Source organism: Podarcis pityusensis (assembly GCF_964106645.2).
Source record: "Podarcis pityusensis genome assembly, chromosome: 3".
NCBI lineage: Eukaryota > Metazoa > Chordata > Lepidosauria > Squamata > Lacertidae > Podarcis > Podarcis pityusensis.
The window spans coordinates 58125171-58152542 of NC_138026.1; the positions used below are offsets into that span (position 1 = coordinate 58125171).

General features: G+C 38.8%; 1 protein-coding gene and 1 long non-coding RNA gene across 9 annotated transcripts in view; one reads left to right on the forward strand and one right to left on the reverse strand.

The window, feature by feature from the left end:
* LAMA2 (laminin subunit alpha 2) overlaps positions 1–27372 on the forward strand; it is a 380508-nt gene that overhangs the window by 316157 nt on the left and 36979 nt on the right. For all 7 annotated transcript variants that reach the window (XM_080999463.1, XM_080999466.1, XM_080999467.1 and 4 more), the window contains 8 exons: positions 6061–6177; positions 7950–8132; positions 13132–13286; positions 16493–16636; positions 18133–18266; positions 20073–20232; positions 23692–23816; positions 24741–24903. In XM_080999463.1, coding sequence (XP_080855589.1) covers positions 6061–6177; positions 7950–8132; positions 13132–13286; positions 16493–16636; positions 18133–18266; positions 20073–20232; positions 23692–23816; positions 24741–24903 — 1181 coding nt within the window. The remainder of the gene's footprint in view (positions 1–6060; positions 6178–7949; positions 8133–13131; positions 13287–16492; positions 16637–18132; positions 18267–20072; positions 20233–23691; positions 23817–24740; positions 24904–27372) is intronic.
* LOC308473927 overlaps positions 1–27372 on the reverse strand; it is an 80482-nt gene that overhangs the window by 7987 nt on the left and 45123 nt on the right. Inside the window, exons 2-3 of one of the 2 annotated variants that reach the window (XR_013984412.1) lie at positions 21456–21567; positions 18287–18471 (exon numbers count right to left, since the gene is read on the reverse strand). This is a non-coding gene — a long non-coding RNA (uncharacterized lncRNA). Of the gene's footprint in view, positions 1–18286; positions 18472–21455; positions 21568–27372 lie in introns of those variants that run through there. The other variant, XR_013984411.1, reaches the window with a different exon arrangement.

Below are 27372 nucleotides of genomic sequence, written 5' to 3' on the forward strand. Positions count from 1 at the left end.
ATGGGAATGTTTTCTTGCTACATTATGACATCCACCTGATTTGTAGCCAATTACATAAGGTATAAAATGGCTGTTAATCAGGAAAATGCCATATATTACCTCCGAAATTTGCTGAAATAGTCCTTACAGAGCAAAACGTGTGACGGCAGCTATTAAAATGGAGATTTACTCATTTCTCCCTTTTTCTCTCTCTCCCTCTGTGGGGCTGGAAGTCTGAAAGGGGAGAACTGATAGGAAAAGTAGATTCTACAGCTAGCATTTTGCACATACGTGGATTTCAGGCTCCTAGCTATAAGTGACCAAATTCTTCTTTTTCTTTGCTTGCGCTATGTCAGAATAAAGGGATGCAAGACATATGTGTAAGGGGAGGGGGTTGTGAATACATATTTTTGAAGATATTTTATTCAGACAGGCTTTTGTCTAAACAAGGTTAATTGCAAAATGAAAGCTCAGGAAGTATATTGTATTTGTTGGTGGTCATTCAGATCTAAGCCATTCCTTTTTTTTTTCAGATTATCAGTTGATAACTTAATGGGAATTCTATTTTTCAGAACTTCATTTCTAGTGTGCAGGTACTTTGTACTCTACTCAGTGCTTTTTTTCCTAGAAAAATAGGTGCTGGTACTCACCATGAAGTTGTTACAGTAAGTGCCACACTTTTTAACAACAAAAAGATGTACCAGTACTGTTTACCCTTGAGTATCCCCTAAAGAAAAGCACTGAGGTCCCTAATAATGATTAGCACTGCCTTGTAATACGTATTCCTGCAAAGTCAAAGGATCTTTGTTATATAATCATCATCTTTGTATATGTTCCTGGATAAATCCCCATAAGCTTTTGGTTTGAATTCCTTTATGACCACAAAAATGTATGGTGTCAGCAAAAAGTGAAGCACTTCCCACCATTAGTCATTGTAACCAAAGCATAGAATTAGAAAAGAATTCAGCAGACTTTAAGGTATATGACTATACTGGTCATTTCCCCCTATTTATCTGAGACTGCATAACACTACAATTTCCAGATCTCCAAAAGTAGTTCTTCTGAGATGTTTTCTAACAGGGGGTATCCAACTGAGTCATATTTGGAGTAGACCCATTGAAATAAATAGCTAACCAAAGTTAGTTATTGCTAACAGTTCCACTTATTTTAATGGGAATGTTCTGAGTATTACATAGTTGAATGACACCCAATATCCTAGACATATCTCATTATACTTTTTTGCTGTTTTCTTATAAAGACAACTCAGTTTTAAAGCTATGGGGTGGAAGGAGAGGGAACCAGATAGGATATCCCTCTGCTTTGCCGATGTCAATGCCTAGCATCTGGACTTGCAACTGTTTTGGAGAGCTCTAGGTCACCAAGGCCATGAAATTGGCAGAAGCCTTCTCCCTGAGCCATCTGATGTAGGTACAGGAAAACTCTTTCTTGCATATACTGTCTTGAAGGTTATGGGAGAGAAATTCTCATGAGCTATGTATCTTTTACCACTCAGCCCTAAAAATGTCTCTGTGTCAAACTGGTTCTAGGAATCTGGACAGAATGCAGAGTCTGACGTTTGGGCATTCCTACCCTCCTGCTTCAGCGATTCTCCTTATAATTTGCTTAGTTTCAGCAGCAAATATTGCTTTGTTGTGCAAAGTAGACCAAGAAAAACTCTTGCTTGCTCTAGGTGGGCCTGTTATGTAATTCCAATGAAAGAGAAATTCTTGAGCCTTCAGAGATGCCTGTCTGCCTCTTAGTCATCTTCCCACTTCTCATTCTTCAGCTGCTTCACAAAAACAGTCAGGGCTCACCTAGGGCCTTCTCCACATATTCAGTGTAAGCCCCTTGCATTCATAAGTGCACAGGCTAAGCTTCTTCATCCTTGAGCCTTACATCGCAGTTGCCTCTATTATTCTCATTATCTGCGTTCGATTACTTCCTTACAGACTGCATGTCTGTTCTTCTTAGCATAATGAGTGAGAACTAGCTTAACTTTGTCTAAAAAGCAAGGAAGTTGTCAGTCACAAGTAAACTGAATGGATTTCATGCCGTAACTACGACACATTGTGTTTAACTTCACCACAGGTGACTTCAAAATATGGCTCTTCGGAATATTTATCACTTGTAGAACAGAGCAGTTTCTTTAAAAATTAATGGTGATTCTCAGAACTTCATCCTCCAGTCTGCATGGAACTCCCTGAGGAAATTTGTTTTGCTTTTTTCCCTTCTTAATATTTAGAAAACAATTAAAATGCATTTTGAGATATTAAAGGGGGAATTTTAAACAGATGGAGTTTGGATATTGGAATTTGGGAGATCCACAGAGATTAAAACTTATTAAAAGTCATAAAAATAGCCTGGCTCAATGGTTGCAGAACTAGAAGTAGTTTTCAGAGCCGGGTGATTCTGAACTGTAAGAATGGAATAATTGGTATAATTTGGACAAGGCACCCAGGAGAGAAGCAGTCAGTATAACAGACATTGACTGAAGAACTACTAAAACTACTACCTGAAATGTATTGTTATGAAGAAATTATTTTTGAAAGTTTTACATAGGTGTTATATGTAAAACAGTCTTTTGAAATGTCCAACAGATCTTGGAGCAATATTAGAGAATTTTTATTATGAAGTGATTGATAAATATAAATAATAAATGTTAAAACAAGTCAGATTAAAAAGTCATCGGAGGAGTCATTGTTTAGGCAATAAATGAGCCTTGGTGTCTTGATTGTCTCTGGTTTCTTATGAAGAGTGGCTTATAAATTTTAATAATAATATTAATAGCTTTTTTCAGTCAGAACTCTCAGGTGGGTGCCACTGCCATTCTAAGAGAATGAGGGAGGTGTTCATTGTGAGTTCTGGCACCTCTTTTTCTAGAAAAATAGCACTAATAATAATAGGTATTCATCATTTATTACTACTACTACTACTACTACTACTACTATTACTATTACCATTATTTATACCCTGCCCGTCTGGCTGGGTTTCCCCAGCCACTCTTAGTGGCTTACAGTACATATAAAAACATAGTAAAACATCAAACATTAAAAACTTCCCAATACTTCAGATATTTGGGTCTTGAGCAATTTAGGGCTTTAAAGCACCAGCACCTTAAATTGGGCTTGCAAATGAAAGGAATTTGGACAACTATGGCTGTACCTGATAAAAGTCTATCAGGTTGTGCCCCTACTGAAGCTTCCAAATTGTCTTTCAGGACACCCTATATGTAACATGCTTCAATAATCATGGCAAAAGACATTTTATTTTACTTTCAGAAAATGTGCAGAGCAACACTGAAGAGCCGTGTTTCCTCATTGATTCCACACACACCCGTGTGGTAGATATTTCAGAAGTGAGCTACTAATTCGTCAGTTGGGAAATCTATTGTGTATCTAAGAGAGACCATTTATTGTCTTTCTAGGAGAGACCATTTTACAGGCCAATTAAGAACGCTTTGTGTCATCACATAATGCAATATATCTCTTATTTAGATGTACCTAGTTACCTTGTATATACAAATGTTTGAATTCTCTGTAATTTGCCACCTATGGCAAACAATCTATACATGATTTATAACTCATTTCCCAGATTTTGCCATCAGTGCAACCTCTTTTTTCCAAGGGGAAAATGCCATGTTGCTATAAATGTCTTCTTTCCAATGCTACAGCACCATAACATCCATTTTGATGGGAATAAATAATGAAAAATGTCTCTAAAATGATGCTTCAGCACTAATCAGCATTTTCCTTGCCAAACTACACTCCTGAGTTTGTGACATATGTATTTGCAAATATCCACCAATCTGAGTTGGAACATAGATTTGACAGCCTTAAAAATCATTTTTATGGAAGATGTCCTAGAAAACACCACTGTCATGCAAAACAGCTTGCAAAGACTATTGAATCATACACAAAGGATGACATTAATTTCATCAGTAGTATATTGAATATTCAATTATTGTCCTTATGGTTTGTAGCAGTTTTTCCGTTTAAATGGATATTAGTACATTATTTTATCTACAAATTAGTTTTGTCTTAAAATGTGTCTGTCTCTCTCTGTGTGTGTGTGTGTGTGTGTGTGAGAGAGAGAGAGAGAGAGAGAGAGAGAGAGGGAGGGAGAGAGAATGAGTGCTGCCTCCAGTACTGATCATATTATAGTCAACATGATATCATGGCCTTTCAATGGGTATTACATCTGCAGCAGCTGCATCAAGTCAATGTAACAGGAATTTGGTAAGTAAAACACACTCTCTGTGACTCTACTCTGACCTCATTGATTGTATTTATTCACACACACACACACACCCCACTGAAGAAATTCAAGAAATTCTGAGGTCACCACAGCAGTTTCATCTATTGATGAGGGCAGAAGATGTTAAGGAAAGTCTCCTGTGTCTTCTATTCAATTTAACCATTATTGAACGGTTGTTCAGCAAGTTTCCTCTTTTTTAAATGCAGTCCTAGGAATGGTGTGCAATTCGAAATGCAACCATAGGCATATTATCTAATAATAATGAAAATTCTATAAATACTAGGTATTGTATACAACTAATATAAGAAAACCAAGACCTTAGACACAGTGGAAATCCTTGATTTAAATTTCAAACGTTATGGATTCTATTTCTTTTCTTCAAGAGTTTCACAGAAAACCTTTCTATGCTGCCAAGCTTATGCAGACAATTAAAGAAAAGAGCTGTAATTTTCATTTTTGTGTGGTTGCCATCAGATAGATATAAATATAGGTATCAGTATTTTTTAAAAAATAATCAAGTATATAAGTATTTTTTATAAGTTATACTTTCAAATCCCTGCTCAGCCATAGATTTTTTAAAAAAATATATTTATTTATTACTTTTATATCCCACCTTTCCTCCAAGCAGCTCGGAGTGGTGTGCATTGTTCTCCTCCTTTCCCACTTTATCCTGACAACAACCCTGTGAGGTAGGTTAGACCCAGAGCGAGTGGCTGGCCCAGGGAGCTTCATGTCTGAGTGGGGATTTGAACTGTGGCCTTCCAGGTCCTAGTCCAGCACTTTAACCACTACACCACAAAAGGCCCTTGGGTCAGTCATTCTCTCTTTGCCCAGGCTCCTCTATAGTGTGGCTGTGAGTATTAGGGATGGGAGAGAATTTTGATTCCGTTCTCATCTAAAGGTGAATCTACCAAATTCACTCTTCCCGAAACAGTATGCAACCTGAAATGCAGCCATCCTTCAAAATTTGCACTTTTCTGAAATTTGCACTGCACTTCTCCAGCCAAATTACGTGTACGAAACCGTGTGTGCTAGGGTAAAGAACAGAAAATGCTCGTGTTATGAGTGAAGATAACGTGCAAAAATGCATTACTTAAGGGGAAATGTTTGCAAAAATGTAAATATTTGGCAAAACTGCATACAAATGTGTAAATTGGGAGAAATTTGCCTTAAATTTGTTGGAGTTTCATGAAGGGTTTAAAAAATAGTAGCATATTGCTGTGAAAATATGGAGAACTGACTGGGAAAAGGAGAAACTGAGAGAAAGTGAATTTGATATATCTGACCTACATTGGCTCCCAGTATGTTTCCAAGCACAATTCAAAGTGTTGGTGCTGACCTTTAAAGCCCTAAACAGCCTTGGCCCAGTATACCTGAAGGAGCATCTCCACTCCCATCGTTCAGCCCAGACACTGAGGTCCAGTGCCAAGGGCCTTCTGGCAGTTCCCTCACTGCGTGAAGTGAGGTCACAGGGAACCAGGCAGAGGGCCTTCTTGGTAGTGACACCTGCCCTGTGGAACTCCCTCGCATCAGATGTCAAGGAAATAAACCACTATCTGACTTTTAGAAGACTTCTGAAGGCAGCCATGTTTAGGGAAGTTTTTAATGTTTGATGATTAATTGTATTTTTAATATTTTGTTGGAAGCTGTCCAGAGTGGCTGGGGAAATATATAATAAATTTATTTATTTATTTATTTATTTATTTATTTATTTAATTAATTAAGAACCTTTCAGCTTCCTGTTTTCCTGACAATATACATGGTATATGAAATAAACAGAGGCTTCAGAAAACTAAGTCCAATCTTTGTTTTGTGCCCTGTTTGCAGAAAATGAGGATAATCTAAAAGGAATGCAGAATAGGTTGCAAGATGCAGAGGAAAAGAACACAGATCTCCTGAAAGCTTTGAACGACACCTTGGGGAAACTGTCTGCGATTCCTAATGGTAAGTAGTAGGGCTGACCACCATTTGGGGAGCACCCGAAATCCATTTCCCACATTGCTTGAATCCAGCCAATCAATTATCATGAAGTGAGTGGGATTATGTTGTGTGTCTCTGTGTTACCAAACAGCTTGAAAGGAAGTGTTGCAAATGTAGCAAAATTGCCATCAGTAGAGCTAGGCCAGGGGAAATACGTCTCCATGTTGGGAAACTGGGCAATTCTTTTGTCTGCCTCGGGCTTTCCTTTCTACATGCAATCAACATCTCATTAAGGAGGACAAAGGGCCAAGTACATTCACCCACCACCACCATTGCTCTCTGTTAGTTGGAAGGCAATGGCATGCAGCAGGGAGGCTGATCTACTCCGGCCACCCCAGTTAGACTGCCACTTGCTGGGAATCAGAAGTGGGGAGACTGACAAGGGATGTATGTATATTATACTTTTCACTATGTGCCCTCCTGCCTGTGAGCATCATTGAGGATGCTGGTGTTCTGTCTGCCACAGAAGAAGGAATACTTGGCATTCTCCCCCCCCCCCCCCTTTTGGCCTTGCAGGAGCTGTCACTTTGTTGTCATTCTTAGAAGGCCAGTTCTGGAAGTTAATCTTCTTCTTCCAAGGAATGAAAGACAACATAGGCTGGATCTAGACAAATCAAAGAAGCGTTTCAGTTTAATCATTGTAAATTTAAACAGGGAAAACAGGTAGAGAAAAATGGGACTCCACATCGCCATCGGGTGGCACAATATTATATCGTATATAGAATTCATATAAATCACTTTTTCTTTACCAGTCTAGCTGAGTCCATACTGCTAATCCACCGTTTTCCTCTAGCTCATTTTCCGAAAGTACCTCTCCTTCCTATTACCGAAGCAATACAGTACAGAGACTAGCAAACTGTCAAAGAGTAAACATTCTGTCTAGTTAGGTAAAACTCAAAATTTCCAGAGAAATATCGCAAATCCATAAATGAAGGGAACTGAAATTGACTGAGACTCTTGGCTTCTGTTTATTATCTTTTGAATGCAAAGATCTGCTGCCAGTATCTATCCATATGGGGCAAACTGGCATGGCTTCATAGGTATGTTGCCATACTTCCTACTGGAAAGAACAATTCTCTGTGGTACAGTATAACACTCGGCATGGTATCCTCAGTGTGCCAAAAAATACTGGATCACAGACTTTTCTGATTTAACAAAGTTGTGATCTAATTAAACTAGCTCACAAGCATCTGTGCTCTTTCCTTTGCCAGTGCAGGTGACAGGGTTTGGGGGGAGACGGACTATGAAATCATGCTCAGAAGCTGGCTCCTGTGAAAATTGTATGTCCAAATTTGTATAATATGTAAGTTTAGATTTCAGACATAATTCATATAGGTACCATGGCAGTTCAATCAATAGGCATTTGCAGTCCTCTCATTTCACAAAAACTGATAACACAGGGCTCCATTCCACTGACAGTTTTTTCTTTCACGAAATATTTAGCTAGGACATTCCTAGTGATATCTGACAGCAAAATTTACTGACAGGATATTACTGAAGTTTGGTGAGAAATCACATGCAAGTTGCATGATAGTAGGATCTGGCTAATATAGGGCATGCTCCTTTACATTAGGTGAGAAAAGAACAATATTTTTAATGGTTTAGGTTTCCATATCTAACCAATGATTTTGCCCTTCGTAACTACGTCAAGGGGAATGGCCTTGCGTCAGTGATAGAGCACGTCTGTGCATACAATACGTACAAGTCTCTCATGCCCACCTACCTCCCATTTACAGACACAGCAACCAAGGTACAAGCCGTCAAAGACAAAGCCAAGCAAGCAAATGATACTGCAAATGATGTCCTGGCTAGAATCAGAGATCTCAATGAAAATCTCCTTGGCTTAAAAGACAACTACAGAAAACTGGCTGAGGATGCAGCCAAGACAAATGCTGTGGTGAAAGATCCCACCAAAAACAGTAAGCGCTTATTTTTCATACCCACTGTTGTTTGTTCATGTATTTCTGTAGCTATGAAAGGCTTCCTTCCCCTCCCTAACTCTGTATATGATTTAAAGCATATAAGTTCAAGTGCTGTTATTACAGACGGCAACCACTTTTCATGGGGGTTCCATTCCTGGCCTGCACACATGTCGGTGGAGCGTGCATAAGCCTGCCCCTGTTCTGCCCTCTTCCAGGTCCTAAAGGACACACATCAATTGGACACACGCAGAATAGTGTCTGCCTTTACATGCTTACTAATTTATCAATGGAAAAGCACAAATTAATTGATGGTGCTGTTTGTTTGTTTATTTTATTTTTACGAGACCTTCCCAACAATAGTCAATTTATTTCTCCATATCTAGTCGCTGTTTTTATTTTTCAAATAGCACAACCTTTTCCATCTTGGTGCCCTCCAGATGTTTTGGATGTCAACTCTCAGCAGCCTCAGCAAGCACAGGCATTCTGGCAGGGAGTAATGGAAGTTATAGGCCAAAACCTCTGGAAAGCAGCAGGTTAGGGAAGGTTTACATAGCACATAATTGGCGGTAGGTTTTCTAGGATCCATTCTCTTGGTTCTTAAAACATCTCCATTAAGATTAAGAATTCTAGCGCTGCATTTAAAAAACAAAGAAGTCCTTGAAAGATCATTTCTAGTACAGTAGAAATAACGACAAGCTTTCGTAGTATGAACATGTCAGCTTGGTCAATGAGCTAACCTTTAAAGGGGGAAGCATGAGAGAAGAATTTAATAAAGCTGTCTTTTGGTTGTAGGAAATGTAATATAGCCTCTTGGGTAATATAGCTGTGTTAAGAGTATATTTTATGCTGATCCCTTAGTTATTATATTCACAGAGTAGCCCTGTGTTGCATGGTAGGAGAATTGAGCAAGAATGTCTCTAGCACAGTCGAGTGACCTCTAGCATTGCAATGACACAGAAAATGAATAGTCATTTCCATTGAAGGTCCTTAAATGTTCACAGTGGAAGAACTTAGACGTGTTTAAATCACATACCTTCTGAGGTATTATGTACATGAACTTTGTCCTATATTCCTTCCATAAAGTCTCAGTTCTGCATTTGAAAATGCAAAAAATTAAATAAAAAACCCAGTCTTCATTTTTGGGTTGAATCTAGGAATAGACAGTTCAGTCTATCTCTAGTCCATGCCAATTTTGCATATGTTTATGCGTAAGTTCATTCTGTTCCACGTCTCCATTAATGTGCAATTTAGGGGGGAAATCCATATGAAAATTCACGTTGAAGTGTGTATTTAAATATGTAGCCTTTCTAAGTGTAGTTATATTAGAACAGGAATGCTCCTCAGATTCTCATGGCTGTCCTTCCTCCTCCTCACTTTTCCTACTCAAATTCACTCCTCTTTCCAGCACTACCTACAGTGAACATTAAATCTGTGCCACCTACACCACAGTAGACAAGAATTTATAACTCCACCAAGTTAAATTAAAACTATCATTAGCACTCAGCTCGGTACAGACCTTCAGCTGCCATCTTAATTCCATTTGCTTGGAACTGAGCCCCACTGAATTCAGTAAGACTTATTTCTGATTAGACATGATTAGGATTGCCTTGTAAAGCAATGAAAAGGAAAAGGTGAGATTTGAACAGGAAAGGCAAGACAAGGAGGAGGAGGACAAAAGGTGCCATAATCAAAGGAAATGGGAGAGGAAGGGGGCGGGACTAGTGAGACTTGTGAGACTGGAAATGCTTCATCTGCATTGAGATATTATAACATGAAGTACACTTACACTTACTCTGTTGATGTGCTCCAGTGGCAATATATCTAGAGGACCTAATGTGGACACCTGAAACTGGAGGAAATTCTCCACTTCTGCCAAATCTGCAGTACACTGTGTGCTAAACTGTGAATTCCTCCAGTTTTCTGTTCAGTAATCCATTTTATTGTGTTGTTGTTTGTTGTTTCGAACTTACTGTCTTACAAGTTTTCTTTCTTCTTCTTTTTTTTAAATCTCCAAAACTTGTCTGCAGAAATCAGTACGTATAAGGTTCTAATTTTATTATTCTTTCTAGCCTTTCCCCTTCCGCTGTGCCCATATGCTTCATTCATTTTCTCAAATACACTTGCATGGTAGCTATGCAAGTTGCTGCGCTATAACGCCTTACTATTTAGCCTAGTCAATGTTCCAACATTGACACTAACACTGTTATTCATACCAGGAAAGGGACACACCTCACAACCAGTTCTGAGGCTACGAGCCCATACTTAGTGCCTTAAAGCCATAAGAGAGAAATTGAGCAAAGAATGGCAGGAGGCAAAAGTTGTCATTTTACTGAAAGGTCGTATGGAGTCAAGACTCCTGGAAGGTGCAGTTCTCCTTCAGATGCTCTGCATGTTCCAAGAAGTCAGATTCTGAAAACTTGTTACTTCTGTCATTTTTCACTTGCTTTTTTTCATCTATTGTTTCTTGAAGATGAGTGTGCAAAAACATACTGCAACCAGCTCTACAAAGAAGCTGACAGTAGCTTAGTGTTTCCTTCTTTATGGACCTGAAATGGAGGTCTGATGGTATAGAAATCGATGTCACAGGACTAGGTATAGAGTAGAAACTAAATTCAGTTAACATTTAATTTCTCAAATTCACACTTACCTGTGTACAATATAAGAACCAAAACACAGCCATCCTTCAAAGTTCACATGAAAATTTTGTGGAGCACTTCTCCAATCATTGTTTACAAAATGTATATATTGGGGAAAATGTGTATGAAAATGAATATTTAGCGGAAATAGCAAATAAAGTACACGCTAGAAAAAATTATTTGCAAAGTTGTACATTGCTCAGAACTGCAGACAAAAATGTGTTCATTAGCAGAAATTCAGACTAAAATGCTGAAGAATTTTCATGAAGAATTGAAGCGAAATAGCTTCAGAACCCTGGAGAACTGAACTTAAGATTGTAAGAATGAGAAACTGAGGGAACCAGAATTGACTGGCCCCACCATCCCTAGCAAGGAACCAGAAATACGTTGACAGTAGGCTCTTGGGTCACAATGAAAGCCACTGACTGTTCCATTTTGAAAGGATTAGACAAATTCATGTGGAATGTGTCTGTCAGTGTCCATGAGAGATGAATGAAACTTCCTTCTGTACCTCTGAAAACCAGATACCTGAAGAGAAGCCACAGCAGTTTGCTGTTGTCATTATATTCTGTCTGCAGACTTCCAGAGACATCTTGGTCTCATCAAGCAAACCAGTGCTCATAAATTCCCTTCACATTGATGGTTAATATAGCCTCTCCACCGACAAATTAAGAAAATGCTTGTAATGACACTACAAATTCAATGTAATTTTTTTGTGGCGATTGTATTATGTAACTAGAACCCAGTAATTGTTATAAGTTTTATAATACATAATATATATATATATATATATATATATATATATATATATGAGGGACGCGGGTGGCACTGTGGGTTAAACCACAGAGCCTAGGACTTGCTGATCAGAAGGTCGCAGTTCGAATCCCTGCGATGGGGTGAGCTCCCGTTGCTCGGTCCCTGCTCCTGCCAACCTAGCAGTTCGAAAGCACATCAAAGTACAAGTAGGAAGGTACCTTCCAGCGGGAAGGTAAACGGTGTTTCTGTGTGCTGCTCTGGTTTGCCAGAAGCGGCTTAGTCATGCTGGCCACATGTACGCCGGCTCCCTCGGCCAATAAAGCGAGATGAGCGCCACAACCCCAGAGTCGGCCACGACTGGACCTAATGGTCAGGAGTCCCTTTACCATGTGTGTGTGTATATATATATATATATATATATATATATATATATAGCAAAACACACACACAATACAAAACAAAACAAAAAATCCCTTTACACATTAAACACACGAAGAGGGTTCAGCACATAGAAAAGACTATTGGTCTCACTCCCCATGCAATATGGGCATCTAAGCAGGAAAGCCTATGCTTGCAGATCTCTACGCTTCCATGTTAGCTGGAATCCTGAGTGACTGGGGGTGGTCATGTGGTTTACACTTTATAATATTAAGAGCTAGTGAAAAAAACAAGTGTGGGCTACCAACCTTTACCAGATTTAACAAATATGAAAAGTCCTGAGACATGGGTCCTCATATTTGGAGTTAGACGATTATTTTCTTCTTCTAATTTATGACTATGTAACTAATGAGTGCTAATTTGTTTCCTAACTAATGAAAACTAATGAGCTACCATTTTAGTACAAAATGCTTCCATTAAATCAAGACTAAAGGCAAACTCTGGAACCCTGAGCTGTCCATACTGTGACCTCTAAGCTCTAACTTTTCCATGCCACAGGATCTCAGTTAACCTCAAAAAAAAACCACAAAAAGCAACCCTGTAACTTCAGACCCAAAGCACTCTTTTGAATATTTCTCCTTTGCACCTATTTTGCCAATCAAGCTCTAAAATTATTCTTGCAATTATTTGGCATCTTTTAAAAAAATGTTATCAGTATATATATTTTTCTGGGCTTTTCAAACACTTAAATCCCAAATGAATAAAGCATGATTTATTTATCTGAAAATCAGCATGCACACCTTCATTGTAGCTACTTTACATTGCTTCTGAATTGAGAAACTATGGGTTAATCATGGACTGCAAGTGACAATATGAAACCACACCAGGAGTCTAAGATTAAGCCACAATTTCAAATTACACATAGGATGAAATAAGTTTGTTTAAAACAATCATGATACAGACCTTGGCTGGCACATGAAGGGTGTGTGCATTTGCACAACACTCATTCCTGGATTAATCATCCACAGTTTATAACAAACAAGTCCCATCCCCAATAAAAATAAAGATTTTTTTTAAAAAAAATAAAAAAACAAAAAAACCACAGTTTATATAAAATAGGATTGTTATATTCAAACTGGCCCAGAGTGTTCTCAAGTGTTCTCAAACTCATGGTGTTTGTAACCAATTTCTCACACTGTTTCTGGTTGTGTGTTTTTTACATGAAGTTGCTGATGCAGAAGACACTGTTAAAAACCTGGAAGAGGAAGCAGATCGACTGATGGATAAGCTCAAACCAATCAAACAACTTCAAGATAACCTAGGGAAAAACATCTCTCAGATTAAAGAACTGATAAATCAAGCCAGGAAGCAAGCCAATTCCGTAAGCCTTTCTAATAGCTTATTCTATTTCTTTAACTATCTTATTTCATTCATACAGAGATCTCAGAAGGGATAAGGAGGGCTGAAAATAACGATGCTGGTAACAAAGCTCACAAAAACTGGGTGGACTCATGTTGTACTTTAGCTTGCTTGAGAATTGGTAATCTAAGGGTTAGCAATGTAGGAGCCATTTCCTAGTCATATTGGTAAAACAGGAATGAAGGAACCACACATAATGTTTGTGTAACCCACTAGCATCCCTCTAGCTGCAGGAGGAGTGGGGTGGTTTGAATCTGAATTGACAGCAGACCCTCCTATCTGGTTGCACTTGCCCAACCCTACATTGTAGTAATAAAAGAGGTTTCCTCGTGCCCAAGTAGGGGAGGCAATTACCATGACATAACCAGTAAATGTTCACTTGGTCTTGGAGGGAGTCTGCAACTTTAAGGGTGGAATTCAACATTGCATTAAGGAGATTGTTCCATCAGTGCAAGCTCCCCTTTCCACATGCTGTTCTGGGGCGTTCTTTGGATGCTCCAAAGGCGACATGGGAGCATGAGGGCCTGTGAGTAGAGGAGAGGGTCAAGCCCCCTTGTACTAGCAGAACTCTCAGCACTTGTTCCTGTTAGCTGCTCTGTTGAATCAAGCCCTTAAGTTTTACAGTATCTGTATCGATCGTCCATAATGGGATCTTACAACACAACAACCAGAAACTCAAACAACTGTCTTCTACTCATGGCTCATGTTCACATGATTAAATGTGGTATCTACCTGGTCTGTCATTAAACTGAAGCTCATTGTTCCGCTTCCTTTGGAGCATCACTCTGTCACAGTCACTGTGGTTAAGCCACTATGATGTCACATTGGTAAAAAAGTAGTGCTGTAATTACAGATGGACATCGAGACCAAACATTCCCCATTGGATGCATTGACCTTTTTCCAGTAATGGAGTGGTTTAGGCCTTGTTCACACAGACCTCTGTGTGCTTGTTGTGCAGAGGTGCTGGGATTACGGTCATCAACCCGAGAGTATCTGTTGATATGCAGCAAGCATATTATAACTTTTGAATTCACACTTGATCAGTGCATTGAGCATGAACAGTGAGCAAAGTTGGAAATGATGTGTCAGTTTATATTTAATGACAAATACTAATCAATAAAATCATGTATTATAATAATGCTGTATGATGAATATATTGCTCAAGTGTTTCCATTAATCATCCTAACAAAACAAAAAGGCCCCATTATGGCAAGACGTAGAAATTTCTTAACAGCAGGCATTGCTGCTATATATGGAACCTGACAGCATCTTTGCAGAACCACCAAGAATATTAAATTGGGTTGCTTTCCCATTTTCCTGATTTTCTTCACCTTGTGCACTCGGGTTAAGAGCATCATTTTCTAGCCTCATTACTGAGTCCCGAATCTGTCTTCCCAGTGTAATTACATTTTAAACTCTGGGATCAGCTGGTAACGCTAAACTTCTTTGCCATATGACCCACAAGAATCTGTAAAGAAAATCCTTAGAGATTAATGTTTAGCCAGCTCCTGTTTAATTCAAGCCAAAGCATCATGCTGCCTCCAGGAGAAATACAAAAATAAATGTATGTAGTATAATGCTGATAAAACAGCACCTTCTATATATAAATGATTCTTCATGCAAATAGAGGCGAGGCAACAGATTATTTCTTCCACCTCTTGAAATAATTTTCATGCCTAGGTTCTAAAGCTATTTTCATAACGTTTATCATTTTTCTGAGGAGGCATTCCAACTATTCCTCACTGTGTGGTTGGAAAGCCCAAAATGATATAGTGGTTCAGCAATTCAATGTCAGTGGCATTTTAGTCATGCCAAAAGTTTTAAAACACATCACCTAGTGAATTTTGAATACAACTACATGTGACACCTACAACATCTTTAAAAATCTCATTACTATCTAGAATATGTGACAAAAATAAGGCTCAATTATTATTCATTTAGGTATGTGAGGCTGTGGCAAATCCATATAACACTGCCCAGAATGAAAGAGACTTAACCTCAATGTAAAAAAACAAATAAAGAAATATAATATATTACATTTTTACCTAAATGGTCCCACATTGGACATCTCCTTGCTTTCTTACTTCTTTTTGTACCTAATATAGAATCCTGTGGCTAGTTCACACATGCTACAAAAGGAGGCTTGTTTATACACGCTCATCATGTGGCCCTCCAGATGTTGCTGAAATACATCTCCCATCATGCCTGACCATTAGCTATGCTGGTTTTGGCTGATGGGATTTCGAGTCCCAACAACATCTGAACCAGGTTCTCCATCCCTCATATACACAGTTACACAGCCACATAGTCATATTAAAGTTGAGAAGAGGACACACAGGAAAAATGGCAGCTGTTTTCACGATCCCATAATCATCAGTTTAAAAAAAAAAATGAAACGGGTAAGGAAAACACACTTGCCTAATTTTCCACAAATATGGATATGGTAGTAATTTGTGCCATCGCCAAAATGTATTTCTATTTCATAAACTTGAAAAACAAAATAGAATTGTTTACATTCTTATTTGTTTTGGTAACAAGGTTCCATAAGCTCAGTAAAGCAAATGGTCCAGGACTTTATTGAGTCTTTTATTATACTCACATAAATGCCATGGCAATAATATTGTAAGCACCAAGTGAACTCTTAATGAATATTAGATAATTAGTTTTAAGAGCTGCAACAGATCCTCTGAGATGGAACTAGCAACTGACAGTAGAACTAAAATACATGAAAGTATTCCGTAATGCAAACAGAACACAGGAGAGAAGAATGCATTCAAAATAAGGCATCCTATAGACCACACATCCCACATAGGCTGTATTTATTGTTACCCTTCTGGGTTCATTAGCAACCATTTCTGAATATATTCAACAGGTATGTTGTCATAGCTGACCCTTGTTCATGGTCACATATCCTAGTTAATTCTTACTGCAAAATAATTGCCAGTACATGACCTGTAATCCAAACCCAGTTTTTAGGAAGTAGATTGCAATTTATTCCATCAGTTTAAACTTCAAGGGAGCATATGATTGAAAAGTAACGAAAATGAGTCCACTGCATGTATTTGTGGATATCTAACTGTTACACTGGCGGTAATGAGCTGTATAACCTGAGTTCTCTCTCCTGATTCCCCCCCCCCCCAACTTTTCTTTCTTCTGTTTCCATTGAAGATTAAAGTATCTGTGGCTTCTGGAGGCAACTGCATTCGTACATACAAACCAGAGATAAAGAAAGGAAGCTACAACACTGTCATTCTCAATGTAAAGACAACAGTGGCCGACAATCTGCTTTTTTACCTTGGAAGTAACAGATTTGTAAGTCTGCATTCGTTTCCCTTTGGGCAAATTTTAATCCGATCTGTACACCTGTAGCAAATGTCAATGTAAATAAAGGCACAGTGGAAGGGCAGGGAAACTAAGGTTAACTAAATAATTGTAATTCGCCGTAAGGCAAACAAAGATCAAAAGGACTGTCTTTTAACCATGCGAAACAGATTTATAAATTATACAGCTCGTTGATGTATGTTGGGATTGTGGCAGAAAAAGCTCACTGTGTAGGGCTCAGTCACTATTCTCTGATTATTGCTTACGGGAAGTGGGAGGGGCCAAGGCAGTGAGGTCACTGTGATGCAAATTCACCTGCAGGAGGATCAGATGGTCTCTGCTGGTTCATTTGCACTGCACCAGCCTCCATATCTCACCCATCAACCTCCTGGTAAGAAAAAGTAAGCCATTTGATGAGAACAACCTTAAGCATGCAATTCTGTACATATCTACTCAAAAGCAATTCCCACCGAGTTCAGCGGGATTTACTTCCAGATAAGTGTGCATAAGACTTATGCAGCCTAAGGTTATAAAAGCTGAATCAAAAGAGTAAAGTTATCTTGCAATTATTATTTTTTCTATCAGCCAGGAAAAAGATGGCTGGCAGAAGACTGATTGGGAAGGAAGTATAAGAAGGAAAGGATTCAGCAATCCCCTGCTGCATGTAGCACTTTAGATGACCCACCCAGCCCCTTTTTCATAGGAAATCATCATGGCCAGCATTGTAACAGATAGTCAGGCCCCCACAGACGTCCCGAGAGGCCCAGGACACAGTTTTTGAGGCCTCTGCTATAATGGATATAAAAAAAACATGGCACAAGGAAACAAAATAAGACACCCAAGAAAAGAAAGGGAAACATAATTTGAATGTTTATTTATCAGATGCTTTCCTGGCCTTTTTCCTGTACAAATGCACTACTTTGCATCTCATCAATAGTATTTACTGTCATATTAGTATTATAATAAAAAAACAAATTTTTATTTATATCCCGCCCTCCCCAGCCGGAGCCGGGCTCAGAGTGGCTAACAGCAGTAAATATATTAGTATTTACTGTTATATTAGTATATTACTATTATATTATAATAGTATTTACTATCGATGTAGAACGTGCTTAGTCCTGAGTATGTCTGCACTGATAGGTTGTGGCTATTATTTTCGCTATATGTTCAAATAAGCCAATATTTGAAATAAGCCCATGAAGAGGAAAAATACATGTTTATGCTATAATTAGAGTAATTCACAAAAATGACATGTAAATCATGATAAGAAGTAAATCTCCAAAAGGAAAATTAAGGATTTTGAAAGATTATTCCACCTCAAGTGATGGTGACTCATTGTCCTCCACTCACATCTTTCTTATTTTCATTATTTTACTAATTCTCTCACTTTGCCTTGCCTTTTTGTTACTGTCTCTGCTCCCAAGTAGCTTTGCTATTATTTCTCTAATTAAGTTGAATTTTTTTTTAATTAAATGTCTTTTTTGTAGACTGACTTTTTGGCCATCGAAATGCGTAAAGGCAAAGTGGATTTCCTGTGGGATGTGGGATCCGGTGTTGGACGGGTTGAATATCCAGATCTGACAATTGACGACGGATTTTGGTACCGAATTGAAGCATCAAGGCAAGTACTCGCTTTTTCCATACAAGTCTCATCACACACACACCCTTTGTATTACGATATAAAATGAAGATGCCATGTTTCAATTTGCTCCTGAGATTAAATCTTTCCTTGTTAAAAGCAGGACGTTTTCAGCAGTGGTACTACCATCAGTAGTACTACTACCACAACTTCTTCCCCGAGGGCTTGGACCATAGTTTATAACTTCCTGTGGGTTAAAAAGTACTAAATTATTTAGGTAGGTTTTTTTCTGAATTGATGGCCAGTAACTTTCTGTTGATATATGAACAACATTGCCTTGAGTTTTATAATGTCTGGATACAGTTGTCTTGTGTAATGGTTCATGCCACATGCATTCTTTGTCAGGAGCATCGTTATTATAAAATGTAATGCAAACCCGACTAAGACTCTTAAGAATGCACAAGTTTTTATGCAGTTTAATCATGACCATATCCAAGATCAGGCCTTTGAACCTTACCCTCCCGTAAATCTTTCTGGCCCTTCTCCCCCAAAACATGATGCCAGCAGTGGGCATGAACATGATGGGACATACTTAATCTATCACAGAAGATTATATAATGCAGTGATTGCAGCATATATAGTATATAATTCTGACCTTATTTTCTTTGAATATCACACCCTGATAGAGTAATTCTGAAACAGAAGTGTGGAACCCAAGTTTTATGGGGGCATTTTTATTATTCTTAGAAGTTATAGCACACAGGAATTCCATTGACAGTACTAGTTAGATGTCTATGCCAATTAACTAGCCACCTCTATGAAATATACTAATGCTTATTCATGATTTGTTAAGTATGTTATACAACATTGTAATTATATGTTTAGTAATACATTTCATTTTACAGTCTAATTATACAGTAGGCACCATTAGAATAGTTTAACGCTTTTGCCAGTAATTTGCATGACAGTGCAATTTATGTTATTTTCTAGATAATATTCACCAGGGAATGCCATGCATATCTTGTTCAGATTATCAGCATGTTGAGGCAAAATGAATTGAAATTTAAAGGCCTGGCACTTGCAGAGAAAGAAAAAACTTTGATAAATATTTCTGCTCCATAAATGGAAGGATATAATTGATGCATGAAATAATCAATCTCTGTGGAATAAATTAATGCATTAAAGGATTGTTGTGTTTCATTTTCTTAAAAATCAATGGAAGGTTTTCAGTTTTTAATAAAAGTTTTTAATTGAGAGCTTAATCTTTCATTTGTTCCATTTGAATAAACCTGAGATATATCTTTATTCTGGTTACTTCCTTTTAAAACAGCAGAGATTTGTTTGGGGTTTTACAGACACAATAGTTCACAATAAGTAGTGGGCTTAATGTTTATTGCTAAGGAACCTTCCCTGGAAGCAGCAGTGAGATTGTGTGAGGGTCTGGCATCACTAGTCCCCAAATACTGTTGTGGCCCTTTGGAATGTATGTTTGTTTGTTTGTTTGTTTGTTTGTTTGTTTGTTTGTTTGTTTGTTTGTTTGTGAAGGCAGCACCATTCACGGCTTCACCGGATAATGAACTACTACTGCTAAGGACACCTTTAGTCGGGCAGCTGTGATGAGGCCTAATCAATAAAGAGTGGCCCACTGGCTGATCTCCTTCATGAGATCAACAGCTAGTCAGTTATGCTGTGACCCACAATATCTCCTCATAGGCTAAAAGTTGTGCATAGAAATTCAAAAAATGTTCTATTGTATGTGTAAATTTCTTTACTGACTCAGGACTTTTAATGAGCCTATGAATTCATTCATCAATGGTTCCCATATCTCTCTTTTTTTTCCTCATGAAGGACTGGAAGAAATGGCACCGTTTCCGTACAGGCATTGGAAGGTCCTAAAGCTACCATTGTACCAAGCATTTTCAGTGCAATTTCTCCACCTGGTTACACAATTCTGGATGTGGATGCAAATGCCATGCTGTTTGTTGGAGGCCTAACTGGCAAAATAAAGGTAATGGGTTGTTACTTCACTAGTCCAATTTAATCATGTTGCCATCCTTTGATTTACTTTCTTTTAGATTGAGCAAAGATGGCAATCTTAGTCAAATGAATGAAGCACCCTTCCATGTTCAGTAGCTCTTATCAGGCTGCATAGAAGAGCTCGGGATCAGGCTATTTATATTTGAGGCATCAGGTGGTTCTTATTTATCATCACATCCAGTGCATGCTTACTCAGAAATGAGTCCTGCTGCATCTACTAGGTCTTACTTCCATGTTGATATACATGGGATTGCACCATGAGTTGTTGGTCTCTATCTGCAGTATGCTGCAATGTTGCTTATATTGGCTAATCCAGTAAGCATTCTGGGTATTTCAGATCATTTGCAGAAGGGTGGTTGTGGAAATAGGTGACAGTCTATATATTTTATCAATATAAAGGTGACGATATTAATGGGGCATATTGCTCTATGTAATGCTTTCTAGCAATCCAGATCAATATCAAATCCTTTTCCGGCATTACTGAAGAACACTGGATATAGTTTTATAGAACACAAAAGGCCTGCAGTGTTTTAAAAGGGGTCACAATCACTATTCCATTAAATCTGGGACTAAAGTGCTTATAACTGAGTGAAGGATTTCAGTATTAGCTTTCAGATTCCTTTTATATTGGGGGATATGGCACGAAGAGGCAATGCAAGCACATTTTTCATTCATTATGGGTTCATATGGCATAAGGTCAGAGCTTGCACACACTCGCACACCTATATCCTGGCAGTCGGCTCTGAAGTGAAATCTAAGATTATAAGTGGGTGATGTTGGATGCTTTGCACAAACACTCGGCTGGAATGACAAGTTTGGAAAGATGTTTGACAGGCTATGCAGGTATCTCCCAAGCAGCTCTGCATCCAGTCTGTCAGTCAGACTGAAAAACAATGACAATGTAGAGCGATCAAGATACTGTCAATCAGTCTGAAAAAAAATACTTTAAAGAATTACTTATTTCTGTGTCTGAACTACATTCTAGCAAAGTTAGAGTTATTTCTGTGCCTGATCTAGCAAATTGTATAATTTTTGTGTGCAACATTTTATTTTATTGTTTATTTTAATAATAAATTTATAAACTGTCTCACAGAATAAAGCCATTGAAGCAAAAACAGTTATAAAATTGAACTTCCACAATTATGGGGTTCTACTTCAAGGAAAAACCTTCTTAAACAAAAATCTGCACTGTACCTTTAAGTTTCCTGATGCAAAAGGAGATGAGGCAGCCATGGCTTCTGTCTCTCATTGCCCCCCTGTCCTGTCATCTGCTGTGTGGCACACCTGGAGTTAATGTTCATTACACCTAAAAGAAAAATAGTCCATGAGACAAATGGGCAGAAGAAGCTGCCCAACTCCCAAAAGATACAGTGCAGTTCTGGCAACCATAGTAAGATGGTACTTGCCATTTCCCCGTTTTAGGATTTTTTTTAAAAAAAATCTATTTTTCTTCCCTCTTTCAACTTGTTTCCCCCCCCCCTTTCCAATGTGCTTTTTCAGTTTTACTCCAGTAGAATGCAGTGCCTACTCATCATGAAGTTCTCAAATGTGCCAATTAAAATATTCACAATGACCTTGGAACAGATCGCCCATGTTGTTACACTTTCAAGTCATGCCTCACTTTGAAAGTCAAGTTGCTCTTCTCCATATGCTCACACATTAATATTTTTAATAATCATAATTGCTTCATGAAAAGTAGCAGGTGCTTGTGTGTCTTAGATTGCTAAATATCTGGAATTGAAACTAGCTCACACTGATGAAGTGAAACATAAAAGAAGATTGGATACTTTAGAAAAGGACAAGTTCCTCTTGGAACAAATACTCTAAAAGCAGTCCATATGACCTTAGCCAAGTATTTTGGGGGGAATTTAAATGTTAATATTTCTGGCTTGTGAATAATAATTATAATAATAGTAATAAATCACTCCCAACTTATTAATTTAACTTTGTCAAGAGTCTACTCTGACTGCTAAACAGTGAATCCTAGTTAAGTTCCCAGCTTCTCTTTCAGACATTCTAAGGCAGCATTCACCAGATGGTGTGATGGGACCACACCACTCACCTGACCGCTGGTCAATTGTGTTGCTGCTGCTTACCAGGAAGGAGAGGGAGAAGGAAAAGGTAGTGGTAAGATCGGCGCAATGCAGAGGCACTGGTCGGAATTCTAGGTTGGCTCTGCCAGAGTATTTGCACCTTGCTAACCATGCCACCCCCTCTTCCCATCTACCTCCTGGTAAGCAGCAGCAGCAGAACCAGCCAGAAGTGAAATGGGAAGCACCAGCCAACCACATCATCTGCTACTGGCAGCATTATCTTTGCAGAAATCACCTAATGGATCTGCTCATATAGTATGGAAGAGCTTTGGGATTCTCTGAGCTTAGAAGCAGTAGAGAATCTCAGGCACAGAGACTGAGTGCTACCTCCCTGGCCCCTCTATCTGGCCCTTGGGATTCTCACCAGGCCACACCCCTCACAGCCCTGATCCATGCCCTTCTCATGTGTTTTGGCCTGGCAGGGATGTGTTCTTGAATGATGATAATGCCTTTGGATTGCCTGTATGGAGGATGGAGAGGTGTGTGCAGAAACCTCTATTTTTTTGTATGGATGGAATGTGGCCTACTGTACAATGTTAAGAATCAAACTTGTTCCACCCACTTTTCCCCCTGGCCCTGCACATCACTGGCATATGTGCCCTACAAGGTTGCCAGTGAGAGAATGTGGTCCTTGACTGAAAAGGTTCCCTACTCCTTGTCTAAATGGCATTCCCCTTGGAGAAACTTTCACATGGCTTGAATCAAGCAGGTAACACATAGCTGCTTGTTTGAGTCTGACAACTATCAGTAGGAAGGAAAGGGTATAATGAGCAGTTATTCTCCAGGATTCATCTCATGGAAACTACATTTATAACAATGAAGTTTTTCACAACCACCAGATGTATAGGAAAATATCAGACTTTCATCAACTATTAAATGAGTTCAAAAGGAGACTGTTTGATATTCCAACTTCAACTGTGAGCACACTTTATAATGACCGGGAAACCATGAAGCGATGAAGGAGGCCAGTCCACAGTTTACCAACAAGGAGAGCAGCCTCCATAGTGAGATCCACTTAGAATGGCTTTGGGGGAAGACTGCAGATCAGCCTGCTCTCGCCTCCTTTCATCACCGTTTAGCATCCTAGTATGTGAAGCCACACAGCTGACCTCATTCAGCAAACTAGCAAACTTCTTGTTTTTGCATTAGTGTACATTCCTGGACACAAAGGATTGGGTCCATTTCAACCACTTTCCACATCAGTTGAAGACTAAAAACTTGGGGACTTTCGAACAAGCAAATGCTATCTGCCTAATAAACCAGTGGCCATGTATTCACAATATCATTGTCCATTAACCAAGAGCTCAGAACTCAGTCTGGATGCTTTCTGTTTCCAGAAATCTGAAGCTGTACGAGTTACTACTTTCACCGGCTGTATGGGAGAGACTTATTTAGACAGCAAACCAATAGGACTATGGAATTTCAGAGACATTGAAGGAGAGTGTAAAGGGTGTGCTGTCAGGTAAGATTTTGCTGTATATTGTCAATGTTATTGCTATTGATGTGCAGGTTACCTAAACAAAAAAAAGTCATAATTATGTTAAATACCAAGTTGCCTAAATAAATTCTCCCCTGTGTTTTTATGCTTCTCTTCAACAGTTTCAGTATAACAAATGCCAATTACTAGACAGAAATGAATAACCACATATGCTTCATAGATACAAATCTGTGCTTATCAACTATAAATGAGGCATGGATGTCGGAAGCTAAAGATATATCTTTTAAAAAGTTAAACCTATTAAGGTTCTCTAAATATCACCTCTAAATATATTACAGCTGGTTCATATGGCCATTTTCATATAGGAAATGACATTTTGAAGCCACCTAATTTGATTTTTTGGCATAGGAACCAAGCTCGTGAAAGTCTGCTCATGCATATCCAATCCATGTCTGATTGACTGGTCAACATGCTAAACAAGATAATTGTAGAGTTTGCATACAACACAGGACTAATTCCTTCCTCTTCTTTTCTTCTTCATAAAGTATTGATTTGAAAACAGATAGTGGGGATTGGGAACCTCCGGCGTGTGGGCCAGATTTGATCCAGCACAGGTCCAATTTGGCCTGTGGGATTCTTTCCCCCAAGCAATGCCCACCTGCCCTACATATGTGATGTCTGCTGTGGAACAGGCTGAGACCCAGCTTGATCAGCTGTGCAACTGAGTTCCACACAGGGAACTTAAATGTGCAGCTAATCTCTACAGAATGCTGGGGTGATTTCACTGCTCTTTACTTGCAGCAGCTGCACAAAACATTTCAGCTTTGAGAAGGTTTGTCTATGTGAAATAGTTGCCAGCCCCTGATAATGCTTTTTCATGGTTGCTTCTATGTAAAGCAGTTCTGGAAGTTCTGATTTAGATTTTGAAAATTTCCCTTTCCTCCTCAGCCCACAGGTGGCAGATGGTGAAGGAACTGTTCAGTTTGATGGAGAAGGTTATGCTTTGGTGAGCCGTCCAATAAGATGGAACCCAAATATCTCCATGGTCATGTTCAAGTTCAAGACATTTTCTTCCACTGCTCTTCTGATGTACCTTGCTACAATAGACTTGGTAAAGCTTGCCTAAATGTTTCTTGGCTTCTTTCATTAACATTATGAATTACACAGTTCCTTGTAAAGAGATTAACATGCATGCTTTTACACTTGTGATGAATGTCACTTAAGTGAAGACACTGGGTTTAATGACTTCTGTGAGGCCATTTATAGTCAATCTGTGTGATTTGCAAGAACATAACCGAGCAGCTTGTATAATGCTTTGCACGGAGCTCTGTGCAGATCATTACAATGATTATTCTTACAATTTATAATTTGTTAAAAAAAAAAAAAAAAGTTGTATGGCAAAAGACTCCTCAATAATGGCTATTGGGTTTTACCTGTTATCTGTTAGAGTTAGGCATAACATGGTATCAAAAACATTTCACCAGAATGCTTTTGCTTTTGTTAACAATTACTTTTGTATCTGGTTTTTTGTTAGCTTCCTTGGGTGGAAAGGAAAGGAAAGTGGGACATACATTTTTAAGTAGACATCCTTCTCCATGTGTGGGTACAATGTCTGCAAACTAATAGATTTGCATAGGGCAGGATGGGGAAACCCGTGGTCCTCCAGATGTTGCTAGACTACAACTCCAATCAACCCTGTCCATTGGACATGCTGGCAGTGGTTGATGGATGTTAGAGTTCAACAACATCTGGAGGGTCACAGGTTCCCAGGCTTGGTAGATCCTTATTCCTTACCTATTATCATGCACAGACATTACAAGAACATTACAGAGATTGGGAGGTCAGTGTACACTTCCAGTGCCTCAACTACTTCTCCTTCTCTGCACTGTGGAAGCTACTTGAGATCTCAATCTCAAGTAAATGGTATAAATGTTCTCATCTTCTGGGTGTATGTAGACATATCTAACATCAGAGTTAGAGAACCTGTGACCCTCCAGGTGTTGCTGGACTTCAATTTACCATCAACCCTGTTCATTGCCTGTGCTGGCTGGACTGATGAGAACTGGAGTCCAACAATGTCTGGGGAGACATGGATTTCTCACCTCTGACTTAAACCCATGCCTGGGCTGCCTAATTAATATGTCTGTATAGAACAGATCATGCGTAGAAATGCATAGCCAGTGCACCTGCATCCTCATTTGAAATAATCAGCCCTTGCACATGAGTTGCTTTGTGCACCAATATAATTTTTTGGGGTGGTAGGATTAGCTCAAAACCAGGCATCCCCAAACTCAGCCCTCCAGCTGTTTTGGGACTACAACTCCCAACATCCCTAGCTAGCAGGACCAGTGGTCAGGGATGACGGGAATTGTAGTCCCAAAACAGCTGGAGGGCTGAGTTTGGGGATGCCTGCTCAAAACAAAGGCCCGTTCTAGTCAACTGGAACTTACTGCTGGAACAAGACTACAAGCTGCACTCCGACAGAGTTTCACTTGACATTGCTGCTGTCAACAGAACTGTGAAACTCCTTCAGAATCACTGCCGATCAGACATTAGTACAGAGAGGGGTGGCTAGATATTAGATATATGAAGTCTACACAGACCTCCCAGTTCCCATAGAGAACTGTAACATGTTCTCAGGTGATAAAGGAAACAGTCTCATAGGGATCTATCCATTAGGTGATAATCTAATTATAGGAATTTTAACTGCAAACTAACTTGTCATTGTCCTAGTTCTTCCCTTAGAAATGGAACCAGCTGTAATAAACAGATGGCAAGAAGTTCTGTATAGATTATACTGCATGTCTGAAATGTGTCAGTTATTGGCAAATATAATGAGAACTTTGACAGTTCTAGAGATATTTGTGAATGTCTGAAATTCCAATATGCACTGGCAAATGCAGTCAGTCACTTAAAGTGTGATCACTAGCATTTACTTGTTATGGGGTTGTCAGAATATTGATATTTACCAAACGTGGACATTACCAGCAACACATACGCAGAGGGTGGTAGTGTTTGCAAAAACAGGCAAGCAGCCCATGGAATGCTGTGGCAGTGATACAAAGAGACACCTAAGTTAACCAAGCATGTATGAAGGCACACTGGTCTTTTTCAGCTTTTTTCTTTCTTTCTGCCACAAAATCCTGTAAGAGGAATATTAATTTGGAGACTTGAGTCGGAGGTTATTTATTATTTTTCAGATCATTTTTTAATGTTATCAAGATCTGTGTTGCAGTGATGAATGCAAGCGACTCCACCTTGCCGTTCACAATAATTTACTGCCTGGTTGGAAATTAAAGAGCAACATATTTCCACTTTATTCATTTACCTTCTTAGGAACTAAGGCGGCAACAAATTAACTTCACCTATGATGCCTTCTTTGAACTAAACCTCTATTAAGAAATGGCAGAAAAATAATCTTAGATATTGTTGGGAAGGGGGGCTAGTCACTATTTGAGATTACTTTCATCAGAAAATCAGCTGTCTTTCAAAATCTCACAGTGCAATCATCAGACTACATGTTTACTCAGAAGTAAGTCTCATTGAGGTCAGTGGGGCTTACTTTCAAAAAACTGGGCAT